The sequence below is a fragment of the Mesoplodon densirostris genome, chromosome X, assembly GCF_025265405.1.
Source record: "Mesoplodon densirostris isolate mMesDen1 chromosome X, mMesDen1 primary haplotype, whole genome shotgun sequence".
Lineage (NCBI taxonomy): Eukaryota > Metazoa > Chordata > Mammalia > Artiodactyla > Ziphiidae > Mesoplodon > Mesoplodon densirostris.
In genome coordinates, this window is record NC_082681.1 from 21,902,394 (window position 1) to 21,919,945 (window position 17,552).

Consider the following 17,552-nt stretch of genomic DNA (forward strand, 5'->3'; position numbering starts at 1 on the left):
GAAATCTGGTGTAAGGGAGTTCCAGGCAGAGAACATCCAGTGCAAAGGGCCTGAGGTAGGAGCATGCCAGGAGTATTCAAGAAACATTAAGCAGGCTTTGTGGATGTCTGGAACTGAAGGAGAGAGGGAGACGGTAATCATGGAGGGCCTTAAAAGCATATTAAAGACCTAGGACATTACTCTAAATGTGATGGGAAGCCACTGTAGCATTTGAAACAGAGGAGTGAAATGATCTGAATTAGGTTTTAACTACATCATGTTGGCTGCTGTGGTGAAAACAGAAATTTGTAGCAAGTAGTAAATAAGCCATAGTGATCTAATGTACAGTATAATAAATATAGACAATAATATTGTACTATAATTATGTAATGTGATAAATATTGCTACAATGGCAATCATATTGCAATCTATAAATGTATCAAAGTAACACACTGTACACCTTAAATTGCTGCAATGTTATATGTCAAATTTATTCAATTTTTAAAAATGAGAGAAAATAGACCTTATGAGGGATGGTGGAAGTGGGGAGATCAGATAACAGACAACAGCAGGAGAGAGAGAGATGATGGTAGTTGGGACCAGCGTGGTAACAGTGAAGGTGCTCACACCACGTGCTGCCTTCTATCACTAATGATATTTACTCATTTGTATGCCATAGGTCTCTTCCTAGATTGTCATAGTCCTGCATGGAGAGAAAAAGAAGCATGGTCTTATATGTTCCTATGTTTTCCTTAGGGTCAACGTAAGGTCTTGTGCTTAATACTTGTGCTTAATAAACAGAAAGATTGGGGTGTGTGTGTGTGTGTGTGTGTGTGTTTAATTTATTTTTTAAAACAGCTCTATTGTGGTATAATGTGCATACCATAAAATTCACTCATTTTAAGTCTGTAACTCAATGTTTTTTAGTAAATTTACAGAGTTGTGCAACCATTACCACAACCCAGTTTTCAAACATTTCCATCATGCCAAAAGAGCTCTCTCATGCCTATTTGCAGTCACTCAACCACTAATTTAATTTCTGTTTCTATAGATTTGCCTTTTCTGGACAATTCATGTAATAGGAATGATAAAATATGTGGTCTTTTTTATCTGGCTTTTTTCACTCAACACAATGTTTTTGAAATTCATGCATGTTCTAACATGAATCACAGCAGTTTGTTCCTTTCTATTGCTGAGTAGTATTCCATTTTATGGGTATACCACATTTTATTTATCTATTTACTTGGCCAGGGACATTTGGATTGTTTCCAGTTTAGCTATTACGAATAATGTTATGAACATTCATGTACAAGTCTTTGTATGGACACATGTTTTCATCTCTCTTTGGTAGATTTCTAGGAATGTAATTGTTTCGTCTTCAGGTAAATTTGTGTTTAACATTTTAAGAAACTGCCAAACTGTTCTCCAAATTGTTACAATAAAACCAGAAATGTATGAGGTTTCCAATTTCTCCACATCTTCACTAAAATTTAGTATTGTTTATCTTTGTGATTATGGTCATTCTAGTGCAATGAATCTCATTGCAATTATAATTAGCATTTTCCTAATGACTAATGACACCTTCTCATGTGTTTATTAACCATTCCTATGTTTTCTTTGGTAAAATGCCTACTCAAATTTTTGCCAATTTTAAAATGGGTTGTCTTATCGAATTTTAAGAGAGTTTTATATATTCCTATTAAAAATCCTTTATGAGATATATAATTTGTGAAATTTCTTCCAATCTGTGGCTTGACTTTTCATTTTCTTTGTGTGTGTGTGTGTGTGTTCTTTTTTTAAAATTGAAGTATAGTTGATTTACAATGTTGTGTTAGGTTCAGGTGTACAGCAAGTGATTCATATATATAGATATATATATATCTACATATAGATATATAGATAGATACATAGATATACATATACATACTTTTTCAGATTCTTTTCCATTAGAAGTTATTAAAATATATTGAATATAGTTCCCTGTGCTATACAATAGGTCCTTTCTGTTTATCTATTTTATATATAGTAGTATATGTCTGTTAATCCCATACTTCCAATTTATCCCTTCTTCCCCCTGACTTTTAATTTTCTTAATGCTGTCTTTTGGAGTGTGACAGTTTTTAATTTTGATGGAATTCCACTTTCTCAATATGTTTTAGTCAACTATGCTTTTGGTGTTGTATCTAAGAACTTTTTGCCTAACCTAAGGTCCAAAGTTTTTCTCCTAAGTTTTCTTCTAGAACAACTGTTTTAGGTTTACCTCTTAGGTTTAGGCCTATGATCCATTTTGAATTTTTTTGTATGTTTGTATGGTGTATGGTTGTGAGGTAGGAATTCAACTTCATTTTCTTTTCTTTTTTTTTTTTTTGCGTGTGGACGTCCCTTTCTCCTGTTTGTTGAAAAGACAATTATTTCCCGCATTGAATTGTCTTGCGATCTTTATCAAAAACCAACTTATCATAAATGTAAGGGCTTATTTCTAGATTCTCAACTATGTTCCATTGATCTATATGTGCTTACACTATTATCACACTATTTTGTTTACTCTAGCTTTGTATTCAGCTTTGAAATAGAGGTTTATATTCTCCAACTTTGTTCTTTTTCAAAATTGTTTTGGTTGTTTTGCATCCTGTGCATTTCCATGTTAATTTTAAGATCTTTTGTCAACTTCTACCCCCAAGTTTGGTGGGGATTGCATTGAATTTATAGATCAATTTTGGCAGAATTACCATCTTAACAATATTGAGTCTTCTAATCCATGAATATGAAATCTCTCCATTTACATAGATCTTTTAAGAATTTCAGCAATGTTTTGTAATTTTCAGGACACAAGTTTTACATATCTTTTGTTAAATTTATCGGTCTTTTATTTTTTATATGCTATTGTGAATGGAATTGTTTTCCTAGTTTTCTTATTCGATTATGCATTGCTAGTACATGCAAATCCAATAACTTTGTATATTGACCTTTTATCTTGCTACCTTGCTGACTATCTATTACTTCTAGTAGCTTTTTTGGATGCCTTAGGATTTTCTACACACAGGACCATGGTGTCTGATTGCACTGACTAGAATCACCAGTAGAATGTTGGATAGAAGTGGCAAGAGCAGACATCCCTGTCTTGTCCCTGGTCTTAGGGGAAAGCACTCAGTTTCTCACCAATTATTATTATTATGATGTTAGCTGTAGGTTTTCCAACTTTATCAGGTTGAAGAAGTTCCTTTCAATTTTTTTTTTTTTTTTTTTTTTTTGCTGTCGGTACGTGGGCCTCTCACTGTTGTGGCCTCTCCCGTTGCGGAGCACAGGCTCCAGACACGCAGGCTCAGCGGCCATGGCTCATGGGTCCAGCTGCTCCGCGGCATGTGGGATCTTCCCGGACCGGGGCACGAACCCATGTCCCCTGCATCGGCAGGCAGACTCTCAACCACTGCACCACCAGGGAAGCCCCCTTCAATTTTTTGTTTGTTGAATGTTTTTACCATGAATTGGTGTTGGATTTTGCCCAATGTTTTTTCTGCATCTATTGATATGATAATGTATTTTTTGGTCCTTTATTCTATTAACATAGCATATTACATTAATTAACCTTCACGTGTTGAACTGATCTTGCACTCCTGGGATAAATCCCACTTGGTCATGATGTATAATTCTTTTTTATATGTTGCTGGATTCAGTTGACTAGTATATTGTTGAGGATTTTTGCCTCTGTATTCATGAGAGATATTAATCTGTAGTTTTCTTGTGATGTCTGTGTCTTATTTTGGTATCAAAGTAATACTGGCCTCATGAACGAGTTGGTAAGTGTTCCTTACTCTATTTTCTGGAAGAGTTTGTGAAAAATTGGTATTTGTATCTTATCTGAATATTTGATAGTATTAACTAGTGAAACCATACGGGTGGGCCTGATTAAGTTTTAATGAGATTTGTACATTTATCAATTTGGGCAAAAAATAAATAGATAAAAGAGCCACTGATTTGGTCTTTTTAAAAAAGCTTGTTATATAAAGATTTTCATTCTAATGTGGTTTTGAAATATACAAATACACTTCACCTATCTAAAAATGAGCATGCCATCTGTCTAAAACACAATAGAAAACCAAGACAAAAGAGAAAATAACTTTCTAGTACTCAAAATTGATGCCCCCATGTCCATGAATTTTACTCAATAGGAGAGCACCACATGATTCCATGCAGAGTCTATTTACTCTTATAATTCATAAAATGCTAACAGGTTTGGATATCTGCATTCCCTTTTTTCATATTAAAATGTGAAGTTTAATTGTAAAAATTGTTTTGGGTGCCCATTTTATGGTAGATTAGAAGTCACAATTTGGAACCAAATAGAGACTTCTTCAGGGGAAGTCAATGACCAGGAAGTGATTCCTATTAATCTGACAGAGAGGGAAAAGGCATAAAAATTATAAAGAACACACAAGAATTCAAAAATCAAAACACTTCCAAGCCATTTACGGTAGGGGCAGATAATCCTATATACCTCAATTGCCTTTGTAGGCACAGTGCTATAATAGATGTTTATAACAATAAATTGGATAGATCTAGAATAGATTATGAGCAGGGATAAACTTCCAGTGATTTGGAAAAGTGAGAATTATTTCCAGAATTATTCACCGACTGGGGATTCCATATAGCAGCGTTTTACTAGATTCCCAATGTACAGAGTGATGAATGGCTGTGACTGTCTTGCATTGGAGTTGGCATTTGTATTCACCTTTCTTAATAATGCCTGATCAAGGCAGAGTGAGGTTAGAGGGCTGAATTAGTTTGCTAGGGCTACCATAACAAAATACAACAGACTAGGTGACTTAAAGGACAGAAATTTGTTTTCTCACACATCTGGAGGCTAGATATCCAAGATTGAAGTGTCAGCAGGTTTGGTTTCTTCTGAGGTCTCCCTCATTGGCTTGCAGATGGCTGCCTTCCTGATGAGTCCTCACCTAGTCTTTCCTCTGTGTGCCTGCATTCCTGGTGCCTGGTGTCCAAATTTCCTCTTCTTATAAGGACACCAATCAAATTGGATTAGGGCCCACTCTACTGCCTCATTTTAAAAATAATCACTCCTTTATAGGCCTTGTCTCTAAACACAGTCACATTCTGAGGTACTGGGGGTTAGGACTTCAATATATGAATTTGAGAGTGAGGTCACAGTTCAACTCATAACAGGGACTGATCAGAAGTAGAAGAGATCATAAACAGAATGTGGGAGAAGAAAATAACAAAATATTCATCTATGATCCTGGAGCCTTTAAGACCTGCACTGTGTCTGTGACTTCATAGCAACCCACTGCTTCTTATTTGAAGAAGAACCAGTTAGTTCCTTCCCCACCACCCATATCCTGAAACAAATACACATATATTCAGGAGGTCTAGGGCTGCCCTGGCTGCAAAGAAAGGGCTGTTTGGGGGAAGTCAGAGGGTCTTCTGGGTGCTCCATTGCTTAACTCCTCAATGGTAATGTAAAAAATGTCACTTTATGTCATGCAGCAGAACTGGGAGACTTTCATGAAGAAACAGATAGGAAATATTTGGCACAAACCCGGTACTTACCGAACCAAGATGATTTAGAGAGCAAGATCGTGCACTTCCATCAGAAGCACATGTAAGTACCTTCCCTCGCATCTGCTTCCACCTGTTCTACTGGCAGGGAAGACTGAAGCTGAGGACAGACTCTTAGAAGTAAGCTGTAAGTCAGAGAAACTTCAGGCTCAAGAAAACACTGAGTTCCTCTTCGAGCTCTCAGGGTAGAGGTGTCATTTTTTTTTTTTTTTTAGGCGTCATTCTTGCTGCATTTATTAGGCTCATAAATTCTTTCCCCTTGCAGTGGCAGGAGCCCAGCTGAATCTGACATTCTGCTACTGGACATAGCGAGGAAGCTGGACATGTACGGCATCAGGCCACACCCCGCCAGTGATGGTGAAGGGATGCAGATCCAACTGGCTGTTGCTCACATGGGCGTACTGGTGTTACGGGTAACAGCTCTTTTCCTTTAAAGTCTTCAGCTTTGGGTGTTATCTTGGCTCAAACTTGAATGTCCATTCTCAAGGTGACCCCACCCCTCAGTCTTACCACCAGCAAGAAAAGGAGGCAGTGCTTGGAAGAGTTTAGGGTAAGTCTCCTCCCCTTGATGTGCTTTGCTTCCATTTACAGTCTGGAACTGACTGTTTTGATTCTCAGGAGCTCACACATTAGATCAGGCCAGCATGGTGAAGAGATGAAGTCAAGAGGCTCTTTGGAACTTTTAGACCTTAAATAAGAATATAGGTTTTTGGCATCCTAAAAGCTTAGGCTGTGACATAAAGTGCATTCAGCCTGTCCAAATCCACCAGAAGCAAACTGAAGGGTTGTTCTCATTCAGTTAGCAGTTTTGTTGGAGGTACCCAGTGCCAGCTAGTAGGGAATTAGCGCCCAACCCTGAAAGCAATGGTTGCTGTTTACTGACTCATCCTTTTCCCAGGACTCTGTTTTCCAGAGAGGGCTCTCTCCATCACCATTAATTCTCACTCCTTGCAATGTGGCCAGAACATATCTTTCAACAGTTTTTCAGTCTATTTGGACTTCTTATATCTGTGAATATTCAATGAATTTAGATCCAAGTTAAGGTTCAAGAAGCTTCAGAATGATAGGCAGATACCTAGGCAGGTTTTGGAATGAATCACCTGTGACAAAGAAAGGGGTGGCTTCAGACCCACTGACCCCCAGGACTGAATTAGAGCACTGAAATAAGTCACAAAGCAGATCAGGTACAGACTTGGCAACAAGAATCTTAACCTTCTAATTTATTTGGTTATAAACTTTACAACATGAGAGCCACACCGATGGACAAAAGACCCAATGGATCACAGGCACACCTGTTCACCCAGGAGGGAATTTTTACCCAGTCCACTCAAACCCTGATTCTTTGTTATTTTTATTTATTTTTTAGATAAGCAACAAAGATATATTATACAGCTCAGGGAAATATAGCCATTATCTTGTAATAACTTATTTTTAATTTTATATTGGAGTATAGTTCATCAACAATGTTGTGTTAGTTTCAGGTATACAGCAAAGTGATTCAGTTATACATATACATGTATCTATTCTTTTTTTATTAATCTTTTTTAACATCTTTATTGGAGTATAATTGCTTTACGATGGTGTGTTAATTTCTGCTTTATAACAAAGTGAATCAGCTATACATATACATATATCCCCATATCTCCTCCCTCTTGAGTCTCCCTCCCACCCTCCCTATCCCACCCCTCTAGGTGGTCACAAAGCACAGAGGTGATCTCCCTGTGCTATGCGGCTGCTTCCCACTAGCTATCTATTTGACATTTGGTAGTGTATATATGTCCATGCCACTCTCTCACTTCGTCCCAGCTTACCCTTCCCCCTCCCCGTATCCTCAAGTCCATTCTCTCAGTCTGCGTCTTTATTCCTGTCCTGCCCCTAGGTTCTTCAGAACCATTCTTTTTTTTTTTTTTAGATTCCATATATATGTGTCAGCATATGGTATTTGTTTTTCTCTTTCTGACTTACTTCACTCTGTATGACAGACTCTAGGTCCATCCACTTCACTACAAATAACTCAATTTTGTTTCTTTTAATGGCTGAGTAATATTCCATTGTATATATGTGCCACATCTTCTTTATCCATTCATCTATAGATGGACACTTAGGTTGCTTCCATGTCCTGGCTATTGTAAATAGTGCTGCAATGAACATTTTGGTACATGGCTCTATTTAAATTTTGGTTTTCTCAGGGTATATGCCCAGTAGTGGGATTGCTGGGTCATATGGTAGTTCTATTCTTAGTTTTTTAAGGAACTTCCATACTGTTCTCCATAGTGGCTGTGTCAATTTACACTCCTACCAACAGTGTAAGAGGGTTCCTTTTTCTCCACACCCTCTCCAGCATTTATTGTTTCTAGATTTTTTGATGATGGTCATTCTGACCGGTGTGAGATGATATCTCATTGTAGTTTTGATTTGCATTTCTCTAATGATTAATGATGTTGAGCGTTCTTTCATGTGTTTGTTGGCAGTCTGTATATCTTCTTTGGAGGAATGTCTATTTATGTCTTCTGCCCATTTTTGGATTGGGTTGTTTGTTCTTTTGATATTGAGCTGCATGAGCTGCTTGTAAATTTTGGAGATTAATCCTTTGTCAGTTCCTTCATTTGCAAATATTTTCTCCCATTCTGAGGGTTGTCTTTTCATCTTGTTTATGTTCTCCTTTGCTGTGCAAAAGCTTTGAAGTTTTATTAGGTCCCACTTATTTATTTTTGTTTTTATTTCCATTTCTCTAGGAGGTGGGTCAAAAAGGATCTTGCTGTGACTTATGTCATAGAGTGTTCTGCCCATGTTTTCCTCTAGGAGTTTTATTGTGTCTGGCCTTACATTTAGGTCTTTAATCCATGTTGAGTTTATTTTTGTGTATGGTGTTAGGGAGTGTTCTAATTTCATTCTTTTACATGTGGCTGTCCAGTTTTCCCAGCACCACTTATTGAAGAGACTGTCTTTTCTCCATTGTACATTCTTGCCTCCTTTATCAAAGATAAGGTGACCATAAGTGTGCCGGTTTATCTCTAGGCTTTCTATCCTGTTCCATTGATCTATATTTCTGTTTTTGTGCCAGTACCATACTGTCTTGATTACTGTACCTTTGTAGTATAGTCTGAAGTCCAGGAGCCTGCTTCCTCTAGCTCCATTTTTCTTTCTCAAGATTGCTTTCATGTATCTATTCTTGCTAACCCTGATTCTTGCTATTCCCTATTGCAACCCTCAGAAAATGGGAAGGGTTTGAGAGCAAGACCGTCATGTTAGTTGTGATCGCTTTCATTGTGAATACTTCTGTGGACAGTTGGGAACAATATAGATGATCTATTTTGTCCTACCTGAAATCCAGTCAAAGTGTATTTATGTATTGAGTACCCTCTATCTGTTCTTCATTGTACTATTCTTTCTTTAAAAATAAAACAACTTTATTGAGCTATAATTTGCATAACATAAAAGTCATCTGTTTTAATGGTACAGTTCAATGAGTTTGAGTATATTTATAGTTGGGCAGCAATCCATTCATCCTTCTATCAGTATATTTATTGTACATCCACTCTGTGCCAGGTACTAGAGCTGTAGAGGTAAACAGGTATGACCCTGACTTAAATTCTAATAGGAACTTAAATTCTAATAGGAGGAAGACAGACAATTAAACAAGTAATTATAAACAAATGTGATGTGCTTTGTGCTAGAAGAATCACAGGATACTAAGGTAACACATGTGAAAGGGACTTAACATTTAAGCAAGACCTGAGGAAGTTATCCAGACCAATGGGATAGAGTTGGCTGATGAAGGAGGGTGTTCCAGGGAAAGGGCACACAGGCAAAGGTCCTGAGAAGGATAAAGGATGACATAATCAAGAAACTAACATTAAGCATGACACATGGCTCCTGTCATTACGATAGTCACAATTTGTTTTGAAAGACCAGAGAAATAACGATCAATATCAGACAATGAGTAATCAAAAGCTAATCTATCACATTTACTTCAGTTGCAGAAGTAGTATACCCAACAAAATAATGTGGTTACCTGTAGACAGTGGTTAGATGGGGACAGAGGTAGGAGTGACAGTGGTGGGCGTGAGACTTCTCAATATATTTATTTTTGTACCCCCTTTGATTTTTGGACTATGTGAACAAACAAACAAACAAACAAGAGAGTTAAACTGTTTGAGTAGTCCAGGAGAGCTAAAGGAGTTCAGAGGAGTTAGAAATGGGTGTAGGCTATGGCAATGCTATGGAATATCCTAGAGGAGGCACTAGTCATTCTGGGTAAGGAGAATGAGGAGACCTATGGGAGGGAAGGTACAGAGTTGGATGGAAAGGTGTTTTCTGGGAGCAGTGGGATCAAAGTTATAGCCAATATAGTTGGGGCAAGAAAATCAAGCCAAAATAGTTTAGAGTTGATGTAGGTGGTGCAGAGCTATTGAAGGGGTTTGAGTAAATGAGGTGGCAGAATAAATGGGATTTTTTTTTAAAGCAGTTGAATTTGGAAACATGGGAAGGGGGTGAGATTAGAGGAACTATTGCAGTTCAGGTTTCCCCTGCTATTTGAAAGTAGAGCATTCCTATGAAACCTTTCCTAGCTGAAAGAGTGTAAAGTGAAGAAGCATTACCTGAGGACACATCTTGCTAATGGGTGCACAAAATAAATCGAGATAAGTACCGATGTACGGTTCAAAGGTATGGTGGCTTGATGCTGAGCTGCCGAGCAGAGTGTAGTTCCTGGGGAAGGAGCTTAAGAGGTGCCATTCTCACTGCTCAGGGTGTGTGCTGCCTCTATAACAGCTCACTGCAAAACAAATGCTGATTTTTATTTTCTCCTTTTTTGGAGTAAAAGCAAAAATACTCTTTGGATTTCTTTCAGTTAGCGAAAACTTGTAATAATGTGGGTTTTTCGTAAAAGCGAAGTAAAAGCGAAGTGGCGTAAAGTGAACTTTCGAAAACTGGGGTATACCCGGATACCTGCAATCTTTTTCTACTGTGATCCCCTATCCTGGTTAGAAACTTTTCCCAGGCATGCCCCTTCTTACTTGCATTTCAGAGCAGGCTTGTGTCCCACCTGGAATGCCTTCTTTGGCCATAGCTTCTATCTGGTACAACTGGATCAGTCTGTGCAAGAGATAGATCAAGGATAGTCCTGTTCATGAAGTGCATTTTCCAACAGGTTTGCATTGTCTTACAAACCAGCTTGTGCTGACATTCATCCTGAAATCTGTCATGTGTTTCATCATAGGGAAATACAAAGATCAATACTTTCAACTGGGCTAAAATCCGCAAGTTGAGTTTTAAGAGAAAACATTTTCTCATCAAACTTCATGCCAACACCTTGGTAAGTAGCTTTTGAATAAATTCTTTTACTTTCTACTCACTTGAGATTTCTTGGTTGTTTCTGCAAATGGTTTGATTGTGAGTGATGAAAGCTGCCTGGCCCTGACCAATAATATTCTCCCTCTTTTGCTTCTACATAAATAAACCAGAGCTTTAGTCATATTTTTACTAAAGGCAAAACACTAAGAAATCCTATTGGCAGTTCAAAATGAATAAAGTAATAGGAAAATGGGGTGGCTGGGATGAAAGATAAGTCTCCTTAGAAACCATTTTTCAGGGATTTGGTAAGTCAAATGAAAGAGCCCAGATCTAAGACTGTGGACATATTAATTCAACGTTATTTGCTTCCTTTTATAAAGTGTTTTCATCTTCTTTCCTTAAGCAAAAGTAATTGAACACCTACTACATGCCAAATAATTGAACACCTACTCTTTCCCAAAGCAGGATGTGGGGAGTGGGTATATATTAAGCAAAAGAAGCTACTATTGGGCAAGACTGCATTGTACAGGGTGGGACAAAGGGGCTAGAAAGAATTTTTTATGACTATAAAGGAAATTAAAAATATGTATCAACTACATTTTTGACCTTCAGATAATTCAGTAGTTTGGGCTTGATTCTCTGAACCTTAGCCTTAGATAAAAGTGTTCATTTGAGCAGTTCAGAAGACTGAAGCCAGTGTGAAGCTTGTGACGAATCCCAGGGCTGCATCCAGGGACCTGGAGAGGAATGAGAAAAGGGGAGCAGCAAAGTGGAGTGCACACGTGCATGGGCAAATGGGGGTATATAGTGAGTCAGGAGATGGGGCAACCTTGCACTTTAGGTCTGGAAGACTAAGCTCCCCTACAGCCAATTAGAATACGCTAAATGAGCAACACAGAGCATCATAGAATAAGGCAGCATAAAGAGGGAGAATGTTTCTAGCTGGTGTGTTAGAAAGACTCATGTATATACAATCATCCTATAAAGCCTACCATTTGTAAGAAAGATCTCCTCCTCCCTCCCTTTTTCCTGTTGGTCATTTATAACTTCTTGTCACTTTGAAAGGATGTCCTTTGATGTTCATTTTAACCTAGTTTACAACTTCATAAATATGTTCCTGGCAGAGAAGAGGGGGTAAAAAAGCGTGTGAGGTGAGGAGGGTGTGCAGAGCAAGATTTGCTTCTTAGAGAAGGTTCTGTTTTTGAGCAGTGGCCCTGTCTGTTCCTTGGAAGTTTGCCAATCATTTGGTTTCAGTAGGTGTGAAGCTGAAAGGGAGCCAAGTGGAAAATCAGAAGCTGGATGGGCCCCTGGACCAATAGTTTAGAAAGCGTTGGGATGTGAAGGTCTTTGATATTCTTGAAGGATGTTTTGCTTGATGGAAATTGGTTTATACAGGTGTTGTGCAAGGATACCTTGGAGTTCACCATGGCCAGCCGAGATGCCTGCAAGGCTTTCTGGAAGACTTGTGTGGAGTACCATGCTTTCTTCAGACTTTCTGAAGAGCCCAAATCAAAGCCCAAAACCCTACTCTGCAGCAAGGGTTCCAGTTTCCGCTACAGGTAATTAAATATTGCACACAGGCAAACTAAACACACAACTTCTTTTCAATAACATGGAAGGCAGTAGGAGGAGCTTGAATTCTAGAAGCAATAAAGAATCAATTTCAATCACATAAAGGATGATACCCTTTACTGCTCATTCTCTGTGTGACTCATTAAGTCAATATTTCCTAACAGGGAGGTAGGGGCAGGTGTACACCCCACTTAAGAGGTTAGATCAGAATTTCTGCAAGGATAAGGGGGCATATGCTGTTTGAGAAAACGTAGTCAATGAACCTACTGTTTTCCTTACGTGCAACTTACATGCTAGCCATAGGAAGGACAGCTCAACAACATCCTAACCACCACCAAAAGGATGAGAAAGCACTGGAGGGGCTAAGGGATTTGAGAGGTGGAACAATATTGTAGTGGAGGCTCCTTACTACAAGTTAACACCTTGGAGGAAAGGAAGCGAGGTCAAAATAAGAACTTGTTTTTACTTGATCCCACCAGCCTAGGAGTTCTTTGGAAGACGCTTTCAAACTCTTAGCTAAGATAAAAAATTCAAATCCAATGCTTCCTGTGAAGGATTTTTCAAGTAGTAGAAGCCTGCCCCAGTAAAAAGTGAGATTTTTACAATGTACATATTTTTATGGACTCTTTCCAAAATGTATTCTACAAATCCCTGCCTTTTTAAACAGATGATACTGAGGATATTTTTCCCTTTTCTTAATGACCTATTATAAACATCACTTATTATCCTCTGCCGGCAGCTGTAGTGCAGGGGCAGCCTCAGGGCGGGGGAGGCATGTCAGACCCTGCACCACAGTGATAAATGGCCCAGACTTTTTGGATTTTATTATGTTAGTGATTTCTTTTTTGGCTCTTGTGTTTCTCCCAGCAATCAGCTGGCTTTCTTTGCTAGTGTATGTCTGACTGGAGCAACCTTCTTCTACTGTTTAGTTAGCTGTTTTTCTCCTGTCATGGATTGGGAAACCAGACAAATAGCCTCATTAGAAACTATGTGTAAGTTTGGAGGAGGGGGAAAGGCCTTTAAAGGAAAGTATATTAGCTTTCAAGGCCAGAATTTGTAACTGTTATAGAGCGCTGTTCAGAAACTTTTAAAAAATTTCTGGGTTCTGAATAGTTGAGGTTGCTCTGCCAGATCCTCGGATAAATGGGTATATTATTAATGTGATGGTCAGAGATTCACGACATATGTCATTCATCCAGAATCTTTCGATTTCAACAATAAATGACACTTTTGGCTTTTAGTTAGCCTACTGGGTTACAAAGAATGTACATAAAATTGTTTATCTTGTTTTTTATAATAGCGGAAGAACCCAAAGGCAACTTTTGGAATATGGGAAAAAGGGGAGGTTGAAGAGCTTGCCATTTGAAAGGTACATGGTTTTGTTTCTCTTTGTCACATTGATTTTTTCTTTTTTAACATCTTTATTGGAGTATAATTTCTTTACAATGGTGTGTTAGTTTCTGCTTTATAACAAAGTGAATCAGCTATACATATACATATGTCCCCATATCTCTTCCCTTTTGCGTCTCCCTCCCTCCCACCCTCCCTATCCCACCGCTCTAGGTGGTCACAAAGCACCGAGCTGCTCTCCCTGTGTTATCTGGCTGCTTCCCACTTGTCACATTGATTTTTAAGTTGAATTTAGAGATTTATAGGGATCCTGTACTCACATGAAGACTATTTAAATTCCTTCTCTGTTTGGGGATTTCAGGAAACATTACCCATCTCAGTACCATGAACGACAGTGCAGGTCCTCACCAGACCTCCTCTCTGATGTGTCAAAACAAGTAAGGTTTTGGAAAATTCCTTCTTCTTTAGATAAATGTAATGCATCCCCATTTCAAATGTTTCCAGGAATTGATTCTGCCAGAATCTCCCAGTATGTAAAAAGGTTACTCTGGTCAAGTTAGGTTAGCCTCCTGGGGAAGTCTGTCAACTCAGTCTCCAGCCAATAGAAGACCATTGGGTAAACTGGTGTGTGTGCCTTATAGACTGGAAAGATCTGGCACGTCTTTAAATTGCAAACTGTATTGCTAACATCTTGCAAAATGCAGATCCAAACGAATGTCTATGGCTTTGTATTTTTTAAACTAAAAGCTGCTTTTTTACCTATGAAAATCTTAAGGCTTAGAGGAAGCTATAAGGTCTTGGGTTAAGTTTTTTTTTAATAAGTAAATTTATTTATTTATGGCTGCATTGGGTCTTTGTTGCTGCGCACGGGCTTTCTCTAGTTGCGGCGAGCGGGGGCTACTCTTCGTTGTGGTGCGCGGGCTTCTCATGGCGGTGGCTCCTCTTGTTGCAGAGCACAGGCTCTAGGAGCGCGGGCTTCAGTAGTTGTGGCACGCAGGCTCAGTAGTTGTGGCTCATGGGCTCCAGAGCACAGGCTCAGTAGTTGTGGCACACGGGCTTAGCTGCTCTGCGGCATGTGGGATCTCCCCAGACCAGGGCTTGAACCCGTGTCTCCTGCATTGGCAGGCAGATTCTTAACCCCTGTGCCACCAGGGAAGTCCTTTGGGTCAAGGTTTTAAAGTACTTTTGCTATGTAATTTTGTTAATTTAAGAACAAAGTGCTATTCTCCTGGAACTGTGAGATGATGGCTTCATTTGAGTTTTATAGTATGAACCATGTTATTTTTCTTTTGCTCTCCCTTGAAAAAAAATTTATTAGAGGTCTCATAAACTCTGTCTTCATTCAAGTCAGAGGCAATTTTTATCTGAAAGGCATCACAGAGGTCTAATTCTGGAAGGTACCATCTAATGATTGACCGTCTCATGCCATTTACAGCCCTCCTCCCCACCATTTTACAGAAAATAGGGAGGAGGTTGGAACAGGGAGGTTAGGAGACTTGCCTAAGGTCACACAGCAAATAAAGGCAGAGCCAGGACCAAAAGGCAGAACTCCTAGCTCATGAATACAGCTACTCAACCATACTGCTTGAAGTACGATGCTGGCTCAAGTAGATAGAGAATGCGGAGGCTGGGAGTGTGATGGTGTTGAGAAAGGAAAGTGTCGTGTATTTTTCAGCACATAAATTGGGATGTGGTACAAGTTATTACCTTTTACGTATCTATTTATCAACCCTGGCATAGAACATGGGTTGAAAGGCCTTTGTGAAAAACTACCTTTGCAAAATTCAAGGCTGATTTAGATCCCTGCCCCCACCCCAACCAAATGGCTTTTTCCTTCTTTCACCAACATGTTCTTTCTCTCAAGGTGGAAGATTTGAGACTAGCCTATGGCAGTGGGTACTACCGAAATGTGAATGGAGTGCACGCCTCTGAGCCTGTGCTGGACAGCAGGAGGAGAAACTCTGCAGTGGAGGTGACCTTTGCAGCCGAGCTGGAGCATTCCAAACCAGAGTCAGAGCCCACATCATTACATCAGTCCCAGAGCAGTTCCTCGTTCCCTTTTATTTATACAGACCCTGTCTTTACCACCGACCCCGATCCTGACTACTTTGAGGAAAGGAGTCCTCTAAGCTCCTTCCAAACAAGCTGTAAGTTTGCTGACAATCACACGAGCACATCTTCTGGCCTTACAAGCAAAATGAGTCCAGCAAGGCAGCTAACTTACACAGATGTGCCCTATATTCCTTGTACTGGTCAGCAGGTTGATATTATGCCTCCCCAAGTCTTCTTTTATGTGGACAGACCACCCCAGGTGCCCAGACAGTCTCCAATCATGGCAGAGGAAAGGGAAAGGCCAGACAGCTGTCTACAGCCTACCGCAATGAAGCCAGCCAAACGAGGCCCAAGGAACCTCAGAATGAAGAGCTTTCAGCAAGACTTTCAAGAACGCCAAGAAGCTATGGCCCAAACTACTGGCAGGGGCAACCTCAATGTAGATCTAGAAGAGGAAGATCCAAATTTAGAAGATGCATTTGCATATAACATTCAAGAGCCATCCCCTAAAGGGTCCCAGAGCCAATCAGACATGAAAACTATCCGTTTTCCTTTTGGATCAGAATTTAGACCTTTAGGGCCTTGTCCTGCTCTGAGTCGTAAAGCTGACCTGTCTACATATGTGTTTGCAGAGCAGGAGTTTCCAACAGTTTTAGTGGATCAGGGAGCAGCAGAAGGGTGTGTAGCTAGTGAATCCAGTGATTCTGAATCAGAGATTCTTAAACCAGACTACTACTCTTTGTATGACAAAGGAATAAGTTCACCCATGGCCAGAATCCGCTTGTCTTCTGGTAGTCTACAGCTAGATGAAGAAGATGAAGGTGTCTCTTTCAATACATCAAGTGCTGAAGATAGGACTTTGTGAAAACCATGTAATTACTTTTTAGCTTAAAATGTGAAACCTATGAACATTTCCAGGCCAATTCCATGTTACTAACTTAGATGAAACATAAGGAACCTTCTGCAAAAACCACTTTCTTTGTTACTATTCATCGGTATTAAGGGACTCTTCTAGGATTAGGCACTTAGCTTATGAAAGATCCAGCTCTGCCCCGTTCCTCAAGCCTCACTCTTCTATTCCCTCTGAATCATTCTGGAACATGCCCTTTCCTCACCAGCCCCGTAGCAGAGTGAGGTGGGTATTTGTCATCTCCATTATACATTTCCCCAAAGAGACATTATAAACGAAGGTCAGGCTCTTCAACACTGAAGAACAGTGACAGTATGGATTGACCTACAGAATTGGGTTCTGATATCATTTAGCGATTTACTAGACTGTGAGTGTGTTGGTCATTTTGTTCTTAAACAACTAAAGGTTTCAGTCCTCATTATTCATGTGGGACCCAGTAAAAATGGCCCTGTTTTATGTTAAAGACTTCAATTTTTATAACATATATTAGGGGGAGCATGGCTCTCCTATATTTCAGGAACAAGAAGGAACATAGATTCTCTCAACAGAACACAAGTTTATAATTAATCTAGGACTTGGCAGAATTCTAAACCTCGGAAATTCAGGAATTGATCAATTTCTAAAGCCAGACATCTGCCTGATGGGGATAATATGATGTTTGACTTATTCTCTATTCTTAACTAGCTGTAATATGTAGTGAAAGATAAAAGTTAACATGTTGGTCTGTTTATGTAATCTCTCCTGCAAGCATTTTTTTTGCCATATCTTGTTGTGTGCATGTAGGCAAGGAAATGAGATGAATAGCATTTTAATAAACAGT

At 39.3% G+C, this 17,552-nt stretch overlaps 1 protein-coding gene across 1 annotated transcript in view; it reads left to right on the top strand.

Moving 5' to 3' along the window:
• FRMD7 (FERM domain containing 7) overlaps window positions 1-16,714 on the top strand; it is a 33,236-nt gene extending 16,522 nt beyond the window's left edge. Inside the window, 7 exon segments of the mRNA XM_060086400.1 lie at window positions 5,482-5,596; window positions 5,819-5,966; window positions 10,775-10,870; window positions 12,244-12,407; window positions 13,721-13,789; window positions 14,132-14,207; window positions 15,635-16,714. Of these exon segments, the coding sequence (XP_059942383.1) occupies window positions 5,482-5,596; window positions 5,819-5,966; window positions 10,775-10,870; window positions 12,244-12,407; window positions 13,721-13,789; window positions 14,132-14,207; window positions 15,635-16,714 (1,748 nt within the window).
• Window positions 16,715-17,552: the final 838 nt, after the last annotated feature.